Genomic DNA, 18,846 nt, shown 5'->3' with positions numbered 1-18,846 from the left:
CTGCATCATTAATTATCTATTTTTATTCTATCAGCTTCGTTTTCTCGATTTCTAAGTAATTATAATAAATTTCAAATGAAGGGTTGAAAATATCGCCCGAAATAATTTAATTATTAATACGAGGTAACAATCAGTGTTAAATGAAAGCGACAACTGCGTTCATCGAAATTCCCGTGGCTCCAATAAACAAGTCGTTAAAACCGCGTACGTTTGCTTTTACGAGCAGGAAATAAGGTTGTAAAATTCAGTAACAGTGAAACGGACCGCACACCGACCAGAAACAACGATCGTGCGTGCCGATGAACGTGGCCTAATGAGATTTCGTTAATTACCCTTCTGCCAGGCGTTTCTTCAACGAGCCGTGTAAATAGATAAGCAACCAGGGGGGATGAAATCACGCCTCGGTGCCCCATAAAAGTTGCACTGTTTTCGAGTCGTAAATCAACCCAACTATTTTCATAGTTTATTTTCCCTTCTTTTCCATTGATTTACGAAGCAACGTGTAGCTTCGTATTTTCAAGAATACAACTGATTCCGATTCCACGGATTCGATCGTCGGATAAAGTCGAGGATCAACGAGACTTCATTGGGACGATGGTTGTTAATTAATTTAGTTTCGGTCGATTTTGCGGGTGAAAAGGGGCCGCCAGTTTCCCTGGGATCGTGGCTCGAATAACAAGTAGAACGAAGCCACGAGGGAAAACACGGGGCGATACCTTTCGATTAATCGAACAGTTTCCAAGCAAAAGCATCCCTCTGTCGACGGTGAAAGTTTTTGTTTGCCCCGTGTCGCATCGAGTTAAGCTCGATTTCGCTCTATCGGGCACGATTTTTCCAATATCTTCTAACCCGCCGATGCGACGTCATTTAACGGCACGCGCCCTTCTGTACACACGTGCGGGGAATTTACTGCTCGAAACTTGGCAAATTTTCTCTTCGATTGGATTAGAAAAAAAAAAAAAATGACAAGCATCGAACAGGGTGGCTCTATCGTTTGCGAATGGCTGAAGGCTCTTTCCGGAATGAAAGAGGGTGAGAAATGCGGGGGATGATATTGATAAGGAAGCTCTTCTTGATTTATTTCATGATAAAAGAATTCAGACCTGTATTTATGGTGAGAGAGTTACTTCAGTTTCAAATAATTTAAGGAAAATTTTACAAATTTTCAAATTCTAACTTGAAATAGAAAATTAACTTAGAAATCTTAACCATGGATCCTCTTACAAATTAAATATCGAAAACAGAAATAATTGCAAATAGATAATGGTCTGAAAGTCTGAAAGATACGTTGTAATTCCGAGGCAACTTCGTCTTTCAACCAGCAAACCTAATAATTCTTAATATCTGGACCATAGGAACGTGCTTTCGAAACGCTTCCCCAGAGGATTGTACCGAGGAAAAGTATGTAATACGTGTCCAACGGGATTCGTTTTATTACTTCTTTAAACCAACAGTAATTCCATCTAAGAGAATAGTTAAAATATCATGAACTAAATGAACTGTATTGTAGATGAACTTTGATTTCAAGTATCCGATCGTTGAAATATGATTATGGAAAATAAGGAAAAGGGCATGTGAAAGGTACGCGGTATCTAAGAGGATGTATATCATGTCCTTTCCATGAGTGTAAGGAGCGGCAAGGAAGCATGAGGAGAATGTCGTAAAAGTTAAAATTATGTCGGCTGTTGCACGTGCATACATGAAGAGGGATGATACCGTGGGCGAGTGTAAATATCCGAGGCAACGGCATTTTGTGCCACGTTTGCTCCAGGGACTGGAAAACTCGCTGAAGAATCCACTTACCGGGGTAACGAGAAACGAAGCGTTGCTTCAAAGCCAGAGGAAAATTTTAAGGTACTCGGTTGTTATCGCAAAAAAAAGAAATATTCCTTTTAACACTTTGTAATCTAAGACCTCTGCGATGTATGAGACACGAATGGGAGAGAAAAGAAATTTTCGAAATGAGAAATTTTCCAATTTATATATTTACGAATTTTTCCATTTTCCAATTTGTAGATTTCTCTATTTTTCGGCTTGCACATTTCCTGATTTTCCAACATGTAAATTTGGGGATTTTCCAGGTTGCAATTTTCACAATTTTCCAATTTTCAAATTCTCAGGTTTAAAAATTTAGTAATTTCATAATTTGGAATCTTGGAATCTTGAAAATTTAAACATTTGGTAATTTAATAACTGGGTAACTTGGAATCTTGAAAATTTAGAAATTTGGTAATTTAATAACTAAGTAATTTGGAATCTTGAAAATTTAGAAATTTGGTAATTTAATAACTAGGTAATTTGGAATCTTAAAAATTTAGAAACTTGGTAATTTAATAACTAGGTAATTTGGAAACTTGGAAATTTAGAAATTTGGTAATTTAATAACTAGGTGACTTGGAAACTTAGAAATTTAGAAATTTCTATAATTTGGTAACTTGAAAACTTGGAAATGAAAAATTTTCAAATTGCAAAATTGACTACCTATTACAAAATGAATTTTCATTAACTAATATCCACGGTTTTAGTATTCTCTACTTCTCGTGGTTGCCCAACTATTGTTCAGTTCAGAGGAGGAACAGTCGACAGAAAGTCATTTTCTCGAGAGGGGTCGCAATGGCAATGGAGAAAAAAGAGATCTCGCAATCCCCGCGAAAATTTCACCGCGAACGCGTCAAGTAATTTCGACGAAACTGAAATGCACATTGTTCACCCTCCGTCCGGAAATCGTAACCAAGAAGAAACGACAAAGAATAAAATATCCTTTCGAAATCACAATATTTTATACCCTGTATAAAATAAAATTTCAACACTTTCGAATCTAATACAATCTAAATCACCAAATAATACCCAGATCGAACAAATTTAATAATTAGCTTCTAACAAAGGTAACCATCGAGATGAATCTCGTGTGTGCGGTGATTTGAACGCGTCGAAAGCGGAATGAAGCCTGTACTCTCGCGATTTCAACAACGAGATCGAGTGGAACGTAATATCGTATCGTTCTTTGTCGTTCCCCTCTTTTTACCATAATCCCGTTCAAAGAAACTAAGAGATCCGTTAATCAGATTTTCCCTTTGACGATCAATTCGAATCGTCGAACCTGTTCGTCGATGATTAAAGCAGCCAACAAGAGCATTAAACGTAACGAGAGAATCTTTAGCCGACAAACGGGAAACACTCTTTGAAAGGACAAATCTCTGCTCAACTCCCAGCAGATTAAAAATTGAAAGAAAACGGGTCAGACGGCGAGAAACATTCTATGTAAGACAGAATAGAAAGGGAAAAACAACCGATCTGTTTCTGTAGTTCGAACGGTTTTTCTGCCTGTGTCTCGTTGGCGAGACGAGAAAAATCGCGACGGACTTTTCACCCCTTCCGGTTCTTTCTGCCCTTCCGCTCGGGGTTTCGCGTCGACAATCGTGTACCGGCGAGAACGCAAAAGACTTTTTTTCACGGCAAAAGAAGACGGAGTGTAAATACCGGTGTGGTCGTGCAGCAGCCTTTTAATCAGCGCGCATGGAAAATTCTCTTTATACCAACTTCCATACACTCCAACCCCCGACCACTATTATAAGTCTCCCCCTCTCTCTGTTTCTTTTGCACCTTCGTATCAACTGCCTAGACTTCACGTGGTTTTTCAATCGAACTACCCTGACGTCTAAGACTAAGTGGAATTATGCCCCCCCTCTTGAGGGAAATTTTAAAATTCACTGTTTGATTACTTTTCAGTGTTTTCATCGACAAAGTGAATTGCAGGTGTTAAAATTTGAATGGAAAATTAATATGCATTAAGTTGGATAGTTATGCGGCAGCAGGCAAGAAAATTCACCGTGACTGGAGCAATTTTTCACGACAGCCTTTGAAATACACTCGTTGCCGCTAGACTATAGTCGTTGCCCGTGCACGAGAGATATTTCACGGTAGCCGATTATAGTCGCCTTCGGCTACGTGAAAAGAATGCAAAGAAGGAGAGCCGAAAGGAAAGGAGAGATTTCGAACAGAAACGACTGGTAACCGTATCAGAATGGTACAAAGATTTTCAGCAAGGAAGAAGAATAAAGCGAAGCGACCGTGGGATAAAATTGTGAATAAAGGAATTTTAAATTATACGTGTTTCCCCATTACCGTTTCCTGTCTTTGAGTACGAGAAGTGTGTTATTTTCTAATTTGGAAATTTTTCGTTTTTCAAATTTTCCAGCTCACAAAGTTCTCTATTTTCCAATTTGAAATTTTCGAACTCGCAAATTTCTGACTTTTCCTTCTTGCGATTTACCCATTTTCCAACTTATAAATTTCGGTAATTTTCCACTTGCAATTTTCCAGCTCGAAAATTTTCATATTTTCCACCTTGCGAATTTCCAAATTTTCCAACTTGAAATTTCCAGAATTTTCCAACTCACAAAGTTCTCTATTTTCCAACTTTAAATTTTCGAGCTTGCAAATTTCTGGCTTTTCCTTCTTGCGATTTCCCCATTTTCCAATTTATAAATTCCTCTATTTTCCGACTTGCAATTTTCCAGCTCGCGAATTTCCAAATTTTCCAACTTAAAATATACCGAATTTTCCAGCTCACAAGTTTCCAAAATATTAAAATAAAAGATTTCAATTTCTTAATGACTCTTCCACCGAAGAGTCTACTGGTATAAACGCTACTGGTATAAACGAAATTACTGGTAGCAAAGAAATTAATAAAGTAACAGGAGAAGTGTCGAGGGGTCAAGAAAGATCCATTCGAGAGGCTGAACAGCTAATTTGTTGGATCACCAAGAACTTCCTAATCCACGAGCCGGATCAGTCGTCGCCTCTGGATTAAACGCGTCTACCTGGCCCCGCACCATACAACACAGACTCGATCCGCTATTTAATTAGCGTTTGAGCTTTGCAGAACCCGAGGAATATCATATTTATGCCCGGTTTCAGTTTCACCTACCTAAACATGACTGGCATACCGAGCTTGTCACTTTAATGAAACTTAATTAACCTAACTCGAGGAGACGCGGATTGCTTCTATACACATGTACATGTGGTTCAATTAGAAAGGCCATTCTTCGACGCGTTGCAACCTGATTAGCTTCATGATTTTTCACGCTACAGTTACGGGTTAATTACTCTGATTCCTGGTATCCGTAATTAAAACAGTGAAAGGACAAATATCGGAAGGAACAATTTAAAAAATTTCCATATTCGAAGAGATTCGAAATATTAAAAGCAGATATCAGAAGCCGGAGTAATTAAGATTACTTTCCCTAACAAGTACCAAGAGACTTCGCGAAGTTTAAGGCTGACGTAGTACTTCGCGACTCGGAGTATCATATTTTCGAAATTCGTAATTGCCTTGCGAATCCCTATCGCGGTTAATTAACATTGTAATATTAGCAATTTCGAGATTCGCTTTTTTCCCCAAGGCAGAGCTTCGAAATTTCGCTTGCTCTTCAGGGTCGAGTTTCGTTTCGCCGAAGGCGATCGTTCGAAAGCAAACGGTAGACGCTCGGACGCGTGTGTCCCTTTCCACTCGGTGACTAACAATGAGTCCTTAGGCTGGCTTTTAGCGAACACGGAGCAGCTTCTCTCTCCTCGGAGGGACAGAAGTTCGCATAGCCCTGTCCTGGGCAAATGTAAGTCGCATAATGACGTGCACGTCAGCGACATCCTCAATAGGCGACGAAGCTGTTGCGTACTTGCAGGGGCGAAAGTTTGCCTGTCAGGATGGTAGACCCATGGTATACACACCGATCCAAAGACGAGGTAATATCGGTGTGCAAAGTACCATGAAGCACGTTGTGTCCTCCCTTCAGAAAGCCCTGCTACATTCCGGAGTAGTGTCAGGTAACGGAAGGGAGTCCGTAACGCGGGTACAAGCTCGTCCAAAATTATGGGCTACGTTTTACGTGATAAATGCTAGTTTTCTTTTTATAAATTTTTTAACATTGATACAACCATAATTATCTTTCGGGAATCAAACATTTTTTTGCTTTATGAAAAATGTATAAAAATGAATAGCTAAGATAAGAATTAGTAAATCATTGATGCAACCATAATTATCCTTAAAGGGTTAAACATTTTTTTTCGTTTTATTAAAAATGTATGAAAATGAATAGCCAATTGCTAAGATAAAAATTAGTAAATCATTGATGCAACCATAATTATTCTTAAGGAATTAAACATTTTTTTTTCTTATGAAAAATGTATGAAAATAAATAACCAATTGCTAAGATAAAAATTAGTAAATCATTGATACAACCATAATTATTCTTAAGGAATTAAACATTTTTTTTTCTTATGAAAAATGTATGAAAATAAATAGCCAGTTGCTAAGATAAGAATTAGTCAATCATTGATGCAACCATAATTATCCTTGGGGAATCAAACATTTTACTTTGTTTTAGGAAAAATGTATGAAAATGAATAGCCAGTTGCTAAGATAAAAATGAATAAATCATTGATGGAACCATAATTATCCTTAAAGGCTTAAACATTTTTTTTCTTATTATGAAAAATGTATGAAAATAGCCAGTTGCTAAGATAAGAATTAGTAAATCATTGATGCAACCATAACTATCCTTAAGGGGTCAAACATTTGTTTTAATGAAAAATATAAAAATGTACAAGAACTAAAAAATGTTGAAGAGATCCTTTTGTAATTATGCAATTCTATCAATATGCAGTAAAGGAAAAGCAAAGATGATCAGTGAAATGCGAGTTTGCATATAAAATCGAAGAAAATCAAGCAGAAATGTCCATATATTGCTGGTGGAAACGTGTTCCCCATTTTTTCCTAAGCAATGCATATGCATCCTCGGACCTTTGCATGCATCGAATGGGCATCATTTCTACGACCGTCCAGCTATATCAGAATTTCAAATTCGAAGATGTACTTTAGATACACCAACAGATAATATCCGGAATATTTAAACAACCTGGAATACTTTGATCTTTGTTCCTTAAATAAACTAAAATTTAAAAAATTCATCAAACAAAATTGCAGTAATCAATAAAGGACAATATTACAATTTAACCCCCTTCTTAAATTATTTTTTTTTTAAATGAGCAGCCATAATGCCACCCTGTTTTCTATATTTTTAAAAATTCCACCTTCAATCACCTTTCACAAAGAATCTCCTGAAGAAAAGATAAAGCGTAGGGATAGGTTGCATTAGAAGATAAAAGTACAGACATAAATAACGCGTTCACAATCGTCCAAGTGTTTGGTTGCATTGTATCAGCAAACACGTTCCCGTATATATCAGGTAGAAACTCATCGTGAACAGGCAAACAAGGTGAGCTGGTTTTCCAAGCTAACCGAGGGAACACCTCGGCTAGGGATGGTTATTTAAAAAGTTCTAAGTTACAACAGCGACCATTAAGCGTGCTCGGCCGGTTATAGTCTACCAGGGCCTGCATATCTCTATGAAAAGGCTGCTTTCTGCATTCCACGTCCAGGCTGCTGCTGCTGGCGACATGTTTCAGCCAGTTTCAGCCTGCCAGAACTTGTTGACTGTCATAACTTAACTCTTCGTCGACTCTGTTGCGTCCCTGTCCTCGTGATACTCCATTTTGCAGGAAACGTATCAACGAAACCCACCCCTCGGATAAAATCCTTTTCATAGTTAAATACCATCGTATCAATACTAAAGGAATCATTTCAATGGAAATGTTTAACTGCACGCTGCTTCTTTCTTTTGAGATATAATATCTTCTGGATACTAAATTTATGAGACTCCTTTTTTTATTTTTCACTCTCTTTTGGATAAGAGATAATTTCAAGGTTTGTGTCAGAGTTGATACGACAGAATTTTATCGTAAAATAAATATTTTTCTGTTGAGTAATTTATTTGCGTTGAACTGACTTATGAGACAATGAGAATTTAAATTTATACCTTTTGATATTTTTTGAAATATTATTATTTCAATGTTTAAAAGGAAATGGAAAGATTTCTGTCCCTCTTCAAACGGAGAAGGTATATAAATTATATGGCATAATCGAAATCGTTTTAGAGAGTACGGTGTCGTAAATCGAATATCGAATGGTGAAAGCTATCCCATTTGAGTTATCATATAAATATGCAAATTTGTTTTTATTGAAATGTCTTATAATTAATATGGAAAGAACGCTGGTAAGCTCAAGGTTATTTAATATATCTGAATGTTTAATTAATCAATGAAAAAAAGAAATCGTGTCCCTCTTTTCGCTGTCCTTACAAGGCACGACAATTAATGTAAGTACCGGTTCTACAAGGGCTTAATGAAGAAACATATCGTTTATCAGCCATGATCCAGTATATCGTGATCCATAAATCAATTGTTCGGTCCCTGGTAATAGCGTCTAGTATCAGTTTCATTTATGTACCTACACCAGGTGAATTAACTGTCCTGCCACCGCTGTGTCTCACACTGTAATCGAATCGCTGGTCCTTGTAATCGATACTGCTACGAGCTTCTCTGTTCTCTCTAATTCCAAATTTTCGGGATCTTTAGAAATTCTGATATTGGAGAATTTATAGACTCTAAACTCTAGACAGTAGGCTAAGAATTTGGAACTTGGAATCTTAAAATTTTAAGATTCTGGAAAATTTGGAATTTCAAATACATAATTGGAACTTGGAATTTTGGAAAATTTGGAATTCTGGAAAACTGAAATTTAGAAAATTTGGAAAACTGAAATTTGTAATTCTAGAAAACTGGAATTTGGAATTTTGGAAAATTTATAATTCTGGAAAACTGAAATGTAGAAAATTTGTAATTCCAGAAAACAGGAACGTGGAATTTTGGAAAATTTAGAATTCTGGAAAACTGAAATTTTGAAAATTTGGAATTCCAGAAAACTGGAATTCGGAATTTTGAAAAATTTGGAATTCTGGAAAACTGAAGTTTGGAATTCCAGAAAAACTGGAACTTGGAATTTTGGAAAATTTGGAATTCTGGAAAACTGAAATTTAGAAAATTTGGAAAACTGGAATTCTAAAATTTTAGAACCTTAAAATTTTATAACAATAAGGGGCATTCCAAAAAAATTGGAATATAATCTAAGAAACAGCAATTTTAAGAAGACACCAACGAAAATACAAAAGGAGCTACATTTACAATAAACTTGTCCAAGTCGAGGCAATCAACGATTTCATTAAAACCGCTTTCTCCTTATAAACAGTCGTAATACCTCGATATGAAATTATTCCAACGGCTGGAAGAGCCGGCGAATAATTAAGGGGAAAGGAAGCGACTTGGCTCTGTTCGAAGGGGAACAATGCCGAAGAGTAAGAGCACAAAGTCCAAGGAAAAGTCAGTTCATCCCCGTAGTTCGCCCAAGGCTTTTCTTTCAACGAAACTCCGACGATGCTGGAGAAAATTCTAGCCAACTCATCGGTTGGTTCTACCTGATACAAACTCCACGGGAGTTTAACAATAGTCGTTTAACCGAACTCGACGAATATATTCGTCGAGTCATTTGATCCTAGCCAAAGACAGATACTTGTGTTCGCGCACCTGTTTCGTTCACACAAAAACCCTAATCTTGACCTATTTGTCGGTATTGTTCGACAATTTCCATCGGAAGGGCAGAAAAGTCTTCCAAACTATTCAAAAGGGAAACGAATGAATAACGAAGGACGTCAGGGAACTCTTTGGGAGGTCCTCCAACTTCCAACGTCACGGATGTTAGAATAAATTAGCTGGGTTAATGGATAATAATCGTTCCTTCTCAAAGATCGAGCATCCCTGGGAAGACGAATCGTTCGCGATTAAGGAAACGAAACGCAATACTACCCGCGATCCTGGATAATACTTAAGACGTCTGCTGATCCTAGAACACCCTTTCATATCCTGTCCAACGTGTCCGAGCATTTGTTAGCCTCTTAAACCCTGACAAACTACCTGGAGAACCAGTCGCAGAGGATTTCTCGCGAATCGCATCAGTTTTCCTCTTAACGTACCCTGTGCCCTAAGGAAGTCGATTAAACGATAGAAACAAGAATTCTAACGACTTCTTTTTTGTGATACGTTAGACTCTCGATATATTGCATATTCGTGAACTGGGGATGCAAAAGTGGAAAATTTGTCAAACTTCTAAGTTTCCACTTCAAATGATGATGTAGTGGGAGTAGGATGCTTCAAAGTGAAATCTAACGAGAAAATTTTACGAGTGGAGCCGAGGGACCTTTAAATTCTTTTAGAATTTATCAGTTATCCTTCTGTCGTGCGAATCAATCGGCACGGACTCTCGGCCCCGTAAAAGCCGAAGTGGCACGTTTTACGAGATAATGAACCTGGGGACCAGGTAAAGAAGACCTCTCGCAGCTGGTCGTCATCGAAGGTTTGCATCAGGTAAGCGCGACAGGGAAGATCGAACCGATAGGAAGACGGTCAGAGTAAAAACCTGCAGGGTCAAGGCTGTTTCCTGTTCGCTGCCGGATGCTCTACGTCATCGGTTCGCTCCTTTTAACAACTTGTTCGACACGCTTTTTACGATCGCGTTAACGCACACTGCCCCCGATATCGTGCGAGAGGAGGAACGCTTTTGAGATTACTCGGGGGACAAATGAAAGCAGAGCGTGCTGATTGGTTCGGATTAGTTGAAACGGTTTCCGTGGCGCAAACTACTCTAACGTTAGTCAATTGATCGCTCTGTCTGGGAACCGTCGACGTCTCGTCGTTAACGCAGAGCAGACTAGGAACAAGACGTATAGCAGGGATTACCGTCATCCTGGGCTAACAACGTCCATCCTTCCGTGGATGCATTTTCAACTTGGATGTAGTGTCTTAAGTGGACCCCAATTTTCATTCGAGTAAAACGAACGGAAGGATTTGAGGAGGGGTGGAAAACTCGAGGCAGGAATTATCGAAAATGTTTCTTGCAAATGGACATTGCGCTAAAAGTTATTCTCAGCTAATTATCTTAATTAATCTCAGTTATTTTAGCGTAATCTTTAGGATAGGTGTTCGTTGGAGAGTAAAACTTGCGAAAGTAACTCTCGATTTCTTGCAAGTGTATATTCAGCTGAAAGTTAATAATTATTTTTAATTTATTGTCTACTTGTAAGAAATACTATCGAGAGCTACTCGCGCGAGTTAAACCTACTCTCGACCAGGTATCTCCCTTTGCTCCCATTTCTCTATAAATCTATACCGAGCAAAATATAATGAGCTGGAAGTGATTATATAATTATTAGTCTACAGGGTGACTCTCACTCACTATCGAGAGCTACTCGCGCGAGTTGCACTCTCAAACAAATATTTACCTGCTTTATAAAATCTATACCGAGGAAAATATAATAAACTGAAAGTGATTGTTAGTCTACAGGGTGACTCTCACTCACTATCGAGAGCTACTCGCGCGAGTTGCACTGTCAACCAAATATCTACCTCCTCTATAAAATCTATACCGAGTTTAAAGTGGTTATTAGTCTACCGAGAGTGACTCTCAGCTTATTGTCCACTCGCAAGAAATACTATCGAGAGTTACTCGCGCGAGTTTCACTCTCAACCAAATATCTACCTCCCCTATAAAATCTATACCGAGGAAAAAAATATACCGAGCTGAAAGTGATTATTAGTCTTCCGAGAGTGACTCTCAGCTTAGTGTCCACTCGCAAGAAATACTATCGAGAGCTACTCGCACGAGTTAGACCTACTCCCTTTGCTCCCATTTCTCTATAAATCTATACCGAGGAAAATATATTGAGTTGAAAGTGATTATTAGTCCACCGAGAGTGACTCTCGGCTATCGAAAGCTACTCGCGCGAGTTACTCTCAACCAAATATCTACCTCCTATATAAAATCTGTACCGAGGAAAATACTCGAAACTCGCGTTCCCTCTCGGAAACTTCGCCATCTCTGATTTATCTTCTCGATCGTTTTTCACGCTCGCGTATAAACACTGGCGGGTTTTATCGGTGAGATGAAAGGAGAAACGTGCTGGTTTCGCGGCAGATAAAGAGCTGGGAAGAGCCGGAGGTAGCGGAGAGCCAGTGAACGGGTTGTACACGTAGGTAAAGTGAAAAAAAGGAACGCTTCGAAACGCTTCGTTTCACGTTTTATCGCGACGACTGTATCTAGTGTACATACGCGAACGGATGCGCGCGTTTATATCAACTTTGTACCAACTTCCTTGCGACTTAACCGACTTCGAAGTAACGACGCCTCGATTATTTTTTTTCCGATGGATAATCGCGACGGAAATAATGCCGGTCTGGTTGTAAACAATGAACCCCCGCGGGAAATGGTGAAGGAAACAAAAATCATACGGAAGAATATTTAACGCGTTCGTTAAGTTTGCTTTTCGTTAATTGATCGCGCGGAAATAATGGGCATTGTTATTTTAGTAATTAAATCTATGTTGTTGATTAGGTAAATGATTGAAAATGGTTGATCAGTTGATTAGTTAGATTGATCATTTAAATCTGTGTTGATTAGTAATTAAATCTGTATCTATGACCCATTTTTATTATTCTCCTAACAAAACAATTTGTTTAGAGTAAATCTATCCCTTCTGGTAAATAAGATTGTGTTAGCAAAGAGTATCGAGTAAATATAATTGACAAGAGTACGTGGAAAAACGATTGCGTTACGGTTAAGATGAGAATATCGCATGTGATGCATGTTTTTATCGACAGAGTCAAGATGAGTACATTGACTCTCTTAAGAATATGTATCCTCGATATAAAAGATGAAGAAGAAATAGATTAACCCTGGAACAGCGGAGCCAAACTTACAAAATATATAGTAGGATATTAACCTGAAGTCAGATGTATCATTTTTTAGACGAAAGAGCTTCGTATAGCGAAGAAATAATGTTTAAAGGTACAGTATGAAATGTAGGAATGAAATTGATCGGGGCTCTCTCCTTGGTCCGTCATCCAAGGGTTTCGATAAAGCTCGTGTTTTACAACAAAAAATATGTTACATCATAACATTTGTAGTGCAGTAATACTACTCGTTCTTTGTAAATCATGTTGATATCGTAAATTTTTATTATCTGGTAGATCCGAGTAAATATGCTTTCGAAATTGAACGTATTTGATTGCATTGCCCGATAACGTCAGAGAAAGGCTCTATGTATTTATATCTGGCTGATAAACGAAGCCCCCCAGCTATGCACTGCTGGGAACCAATAAATAAAACTGTTATCTATTCTGGTTAATAACGTCTAAATTTTAAGTCGAACAGTGGTAAAGTATTATTTTATTACTATGGAAACTCAAAAGTTAACTATTCTCATGAAAAACTGTAACCGGAAAAGTGTTTATTCTCATTCATCACGTTTTCGACACTTAGCCGCGTGTGTATACATGAACACATTTAAGGTTAACTCGAGCGTGTCTCGTGTGTCGAGTTTCGACGTGAGAACTTCCTAGAATTTTTCTTTCCCTTCGTATTTCCCCTATTCGCTAGCCCCTTCGCGAAGAAACACTGCCCATAATTCATCGGGCATAAATATTTCGTTGAACATGTGCCTTTGTAAATCACTTCGACGAAATGTCGCGAGATAAATCACGAATTGCGAGGATTTATAAGTAAAATAGTCCCAATTTTGAGTTTCAATTATTTCTATTCTCTTTTTTATTCAATTGATATCATTGTTTTACCGCATTAGCAAATTAACCTGTGTTAAATTTGAATTATAGGAAACCGTAGTTTCACTTGAGAATCTCTCGTTCTAAGTGACGCGCACTGCGTCACTGGTCAATTGAGCGACTAAACGGTTCGGAATACAGTTATAAAATTTGTCAAATCTCATTAATTCTATCTTAAATTGTTTCGATTTTAACTATTTTTATGCATTTATCAACGACACTCAATGGTAATTCAATATTAATGTTGTAAATCTTACAAGTACACTGTTACTTTGAAACTTTTGAAAGTGATAACTTTGCAGTAAATTATGACACGGAATTCTCCAAATTGAAACTCAAAAATGTGACGTAAGAAATTAGAAACAAGATATTTAAACAAGTACTTACATGAAATCGCCTCCTTGGGAATATCACTGACAGGAAAGCCCTGAGATTCGAAGTACGGTCTGACAGCGTCACATTTTAATCCGGCGCGTACCGTAGTCGTCCCGACGCTCAGGATCAGGATAACACACAACATCGACAGCATACCACTCATTATTCTTCTTTTTTAAAAGCACTTACGATACACTCACGAATTAACGCGACAGATACGCGGAACGTGGCACTTGTTATATTTGTACATTCGCGGAAAAATAAATTTATAATTGCGAATTAGTTCGGCAAGCACGCGTGATAGTTCGAAATAAACGACGATATTCACGAAAAAGTAGAGAAAATTGAAAAGAAACGTCAAAACTATCTGTAACAGAGGAAGCGACACGAAACGATGCTTCCCCTCTGCTGGCTCGAGACGCACTAGCCGACTCGTGGAAGGAAGCGCGTGCCGGTACTGACGCGCATGCGCACAAACGAAAATCTGTCACGCGCTAAACCAGTTGCCATGCGCGAAGCGGTAAATTTATTTATTTGATTTTATTTATAAAAATTGATTTATAGGTTCGAAAAATTACGTAAATTTTTAGGGTACAAGATTAAATACGCGTAAGGTAGTTTCAAATATTTTTAATGCAACTTATTATTTCGTACCTTACATCTCTAAACGTTTAAAAAAAAAATAAAATTATTGGACGGAATTAATAGTCTATTAATATTTGTTATAATTTAGAATAAAAATAATTAATACTGATTCGATTCATGTAAATGCTCAAATAAGTATGATACTCACGAAAAAAAATATTTCGTTCAATATGAAGTAACTATAAACCTACAAATGAGATCAAAAATAAACTTTTTCAACCAAATTAAGTACATTAAATTGATATGCTGTGATGTGTAAATGCTTTAGCATAATAAAAGCTAACGGAATGCATTACTCAAAATAATTAGAACCATTTATTCAAATAATTTTCAAAATCTGTATAAACAAATATTCTAATTATTTTAAGTAGCATACACCCATATCAAGGCGCAACGTGCTTCCTACATAATCAATGTTCGCCGTGAACACGTTGATTAAACTACGAGTAACAAATATTTATTTTACCATGCTTGGTCCACACGTACTGACCCGTGTAAATTACATGTACGTAACCGTGCTGTGACACAAGGGGCAAGCGTTAATATTAACCACGTCACGTTCCGTAGCAACATGATGCCTGCAAACGGTACAAATCCACGCGTTACTGAGATCCATCAATGGCTTTCCTGAAATGATACAAGGAGGAAACCTGGTCATACAATTTGGACAAGCGACGCACCAGTCGGGTACCATTGTCTCGCAATTAGCGCATTCAGCTTTCGAATTGCGAACGTCTTTCGGACTGTGCTTGGTGAAGATATCCACCGCTAGATCCTCGTACTCTTCTCTAGCCGATTCCGAGATAATCTCCAGCGATTCGAGCTTGATGAACGCCTTGGAACAGACAGCAAAAGCGTGATTAACAGCGCTCGACAGTGCAAGCAAGCAGTAAATATCCTCCGGCTGCAGAATATCCTCGTACTCTCTGAGACGCAAGGCGGTTTTCATAGCCGCGTCGTAGTGTCCCGAGTATACCTGCCTGTGCGCCAATAAAAGAAAGTGATACGCCTCTGCGCCCCTCCAGGCGTTCTCTATCACGCGAGAGTCTTCATTGTTCTCCGTTAAACCCATCACAATGTTGCTGCGGCCGCCCTTGGTCGCAGGCGTGATGTTGATGTGATCTTCGATCAGCAAAGCCGCAAGAACATAAATCTTCTTCACGCGCAATGGATTCGTTCGACTCATCGCCTGTTCCTCGGCCAATTGAAACAACAATTTCGCCGCCTCCAGATTGTAATTCGCTTTCTTATACAGCTCTATCGCCTGTAACATTTTACCGTTCGATAGAAGATGATTGGCGTACTTGTTCAATAATTCCCCTATTTGAGCCATCTTGTAAGTTCTTGCCAGTTCCACAGCCTGATCCCAGTGATTCAAGCGAACGCAGGTGTCCACGGCTAGCTTCACGTCTCCGTATTTTATGTAAGCCGCAACAGCCTGAGAACACATACCTACGGACGCTAACATTCTCGCGACTGTTTTTAATAAAGGACTCTTGTCCGACAACTGTTGCACGGTTCCTGCCAATTGAACAAAGTCTTCCAGCTTGTAATAACAATCAATTAACTTCTCCAAGTTCCTACTCTTTTCGTAGTACTCCCTCGCACCCTCCCAATTCTGTCTCTCAGCATAGTACTCGCCGATCTTGTTGTAAGCGTGCTCCGTCTGCTTGTCGGAGCCACCGATCCCCATCTTCATTAACTGAATCACCCGGAAATAATCGCCTAATTTCTGCCGCAACGATATCGCCAGGTCCCTTCTGTCCATGTCCAAGTATAATTTCTCTGCCTCGTCGTAGTTCCCAAGGAAACCCGCCACCTCCGCTCTCTTCAACTGATCGTTGTGCACGTTCTGCAAACGTTTTATGAACTGTATACCCAGGTAATCGGTGCAACGTACCATCGCGTTCTCCGCAGTTTCCAGATCCAATTTCTGCAACGCTGACTCGGCCAATAAGCGCCACAATCGTGGATGAGGATTGTCCTGAATGAAGTTGTTGGCTTCCTTCAATCCTACCTTCGTCAGTAACTCCCTGGTATCCCTCAAAGATTTTACCTCTAAATCGACTATCAATTCATTCCTCGTATCGTCCGGCTTCTGCATGAGATCGTCCAACAACACGCAACGTATCTCTAAGTCTTGGAAGGAACAAATGTATCCGGAACACGATATCGGTTCCTCAGGATCAAACTCTCTCAACACGTACATCCTGGTCTTCTCCATGATCGCCAACAGAGCCGGATTATCTTGCGCCCAGCACATAGCCCAAACGTCCTTCCTCTCAAATTTATTTATATCATCCTCCGTATCTCCGTTTTTGAAATTCTTTTTCAAATCGATATCTAAATCCAACATAGTCAATACGCCACTGGTGTCCATCAAGGATGCGCGTGACGAGTCGCAATTGATTGCGATTTTGTACAATTTACATGATGTGTTATACCTGTTCGTGAGAGTTATTTGCGGTAAAGAGTATCTCTGGATCATTCCTGATTCTCTGCCGATCAATAAAACCTTCTCAGTTGCATATAGACAACAAATAGGATCCATAGTAGCCTTTGTATTAATAGGTGTTTCAAATGATCTATCTTTATCTAAATCTTGAATAACTTCTGTCACACCAGTTGGAGTTTCATCTATGTGATAAATCTTGTCCCTTTTGACTCGACCTGCATGCAACATGGTATTGCGAGGAGTACGATGATTCCATACTAAGAAATTATTTTTTGACGCTGTTATGATGGTGTTGTTAGTCATGGTAACCCATAACGGCTCTAGATCTATAAATTTAGTGTCTATCGGAGTGGCTATTGAGTTGCAGACCAAGAGGGCGAATTGTTCAGAGCCTTGTACAAGATCATTCTTCACAGCCAGAACACAGTGGTCTCCGTACGAGGACACTGATATCAACGCTTTCACGTATTTCGTGCAACAGGTGTTGTTCACTGTGTTCCAGAACATGATACAAATGCCATCTTTGCTAATCTTTTCGTTTGTGTACACAACTGTGTTACTGAAATAAGTCCACTTGTAATCTAAACGGATGTTCGCGAAATATATGTGCGAATCCACTGACAAAGCTACTCGGAGAGAGCCTCCTTCCCATGCGCAACACGTCACCTCTCTACCAGGTATTTTTAAAGTTTTCATATGTTTACCAAATGGAGTATAGAACTGAATGACATTTGTATCCTTTGTCTCTCCATTACTTAACATCGGCATCATTCCTGTAACTGCTAGCAGAGACCCACAACTGTTCCAGCAACACCATGCTGCGGTCATACCGGTTTCTATTACGATCGGATTATCATCGTTTGTATCTCTCATAAGTTGTATTTTACCGTTTCTGTAGCAGATAATTAAAGTTGGACAGTCCAAACCGATGTAGCCATTTCTTCCATCGTACCATTGTAACGATACTATTGTTTGGATCTGACTATTGAGAGAAACCATCTGTAACTTTGTTAAAAATACACCTTGGTTATCGTAAAGATGAACTTCCCCATTTTTTAAGCCAAATAATAATAGCTTTCCATCTGGAGACCATTGTACAGCAGCCAGAGATATATTCTTCAATTCTTTCCCCCAAATTCTGTTACCATCGACAGAACCCACGATAACTGCTCCATCTTCGTAGACTATGCAAATTTTTAAACCGTTGGAACTCCATGCCATTCCTTTGACTATTGATTTATTACAATTGTTTATCATTTCATCATACCAGGATCCTTTGTACAACATCCAAACTATGATCACGCCATTCTGATCACTGGAGGTCAATTTCTGATGTTGCTCGTTCCAGGTAACAACTTGTACATGACTATTATGACCTTCCAGGGTCTGATTCATGCTTAAATTACTGGCAGCAGTTAAATTCCGAGATTTTCCACCACTGCTAGATCCGCTTACGCTGGAATCTACTCTGAGTACTTTCAAGAGACCGTCTTCTCCTCCGACTGCTATATAACCTTCCCTTTGATTCCATGCTATGCAATTTAATCGAAAATTGTTTGGTATTGCAATCTTTTTGCTTAGGTATACAAACATCTTGGTGATATTCAATAATAAAAATGTAATTTGTGTTAATAAAACAATTTCTGAAAAAATATATCAAAATATTCATTATTACCATTCGATCAGTTATTAATTTTAATAATTGTATTCATTACTCACATTGTTACATGGAAATGATCCCAATCATTTGACAATAATGATAACAACGATTAATAATTGCGACTAATAAATGCCTATTATCTGAA

At 38.6% G+C, this 18,846-nt stretch overlaps 2 protein-coding genes across 2 annotated transcripts in view; both read right to left on the bottom strand.

The window, feature by feature from the left end:
- Window positions 1-14,384, bottom strand: part of dlp (glypican dally-like) — a 90,350-nt gene extending 75,966 nt beyond the window's left edge. The window contains exon 1 of the mRNA XM_034318130.2: window positions 13,954-14,384. Within this exon, the coding sequence (XP_034174021.2) occupies window positions 13,954-14,104 (151 nt within the window). The 5' untranslated portion in view covers window positions 14,105-14,384. The remainder of the gene's footprint in view (window positions 1-13,953) is intronic.
- Window positions 14,385-14,622: 238 nt separating this feature from the next.
- Window positions 14,623-18,817, bottom strand: Oseg4 (intraflagellar transport protein Oseg4). The gene is made up of 2 exons (XM_034318100.2): window positions 18,761-18,817; window positions 14,623-18,684 (listed from the first exon to the last, which is right to left on the bottom strand). The coding sequence occupies exon 2, from the start codon at window positions 18,632-18,634 to the stop codon at window positions 15,086-15,088; it is 3,549 nt and encodes a 1,182-aa protein (XP_034173991.1). The 5' UTR covers window positions 18,635-18,684; window positions 18,761-18,817; the 3' UTR covers window positions 14,623-15,085.
- Between the last annotated feature and the right edge of the window lie 29 nt (window positions 18,818-18,846).

Source organism: Osmia lignaria, chromosome 9, assembly GCF_051020975.1.
Source record: "Osmia lignaria lignaria isolate PbOS001 chromosome 9, iyOsmLign1, whole genome shotgun sequence".
Taxonomy (NCBI): domain Eukaryota; kingdom Metazoa; phylum Arthropoda; class Insecta; order Hymenoptera; family Megachilidae; genus Osmia; species Osmia lignaria.
Note: the sequence above shows the minus strand (reverse complement) of the source record. Positions and strands in the feature narration are given on the sequence as shown.

Bases quoted from the DNA above. Each gene is read 5' to 3' on its own strand.
- Oseg4 (XM_034318100.2), bottom strand. From the start codon at position 18,634: ATGTTTGTATACCTAAGCAAAAAGATTGCAATACCAAACAATTTTCGA.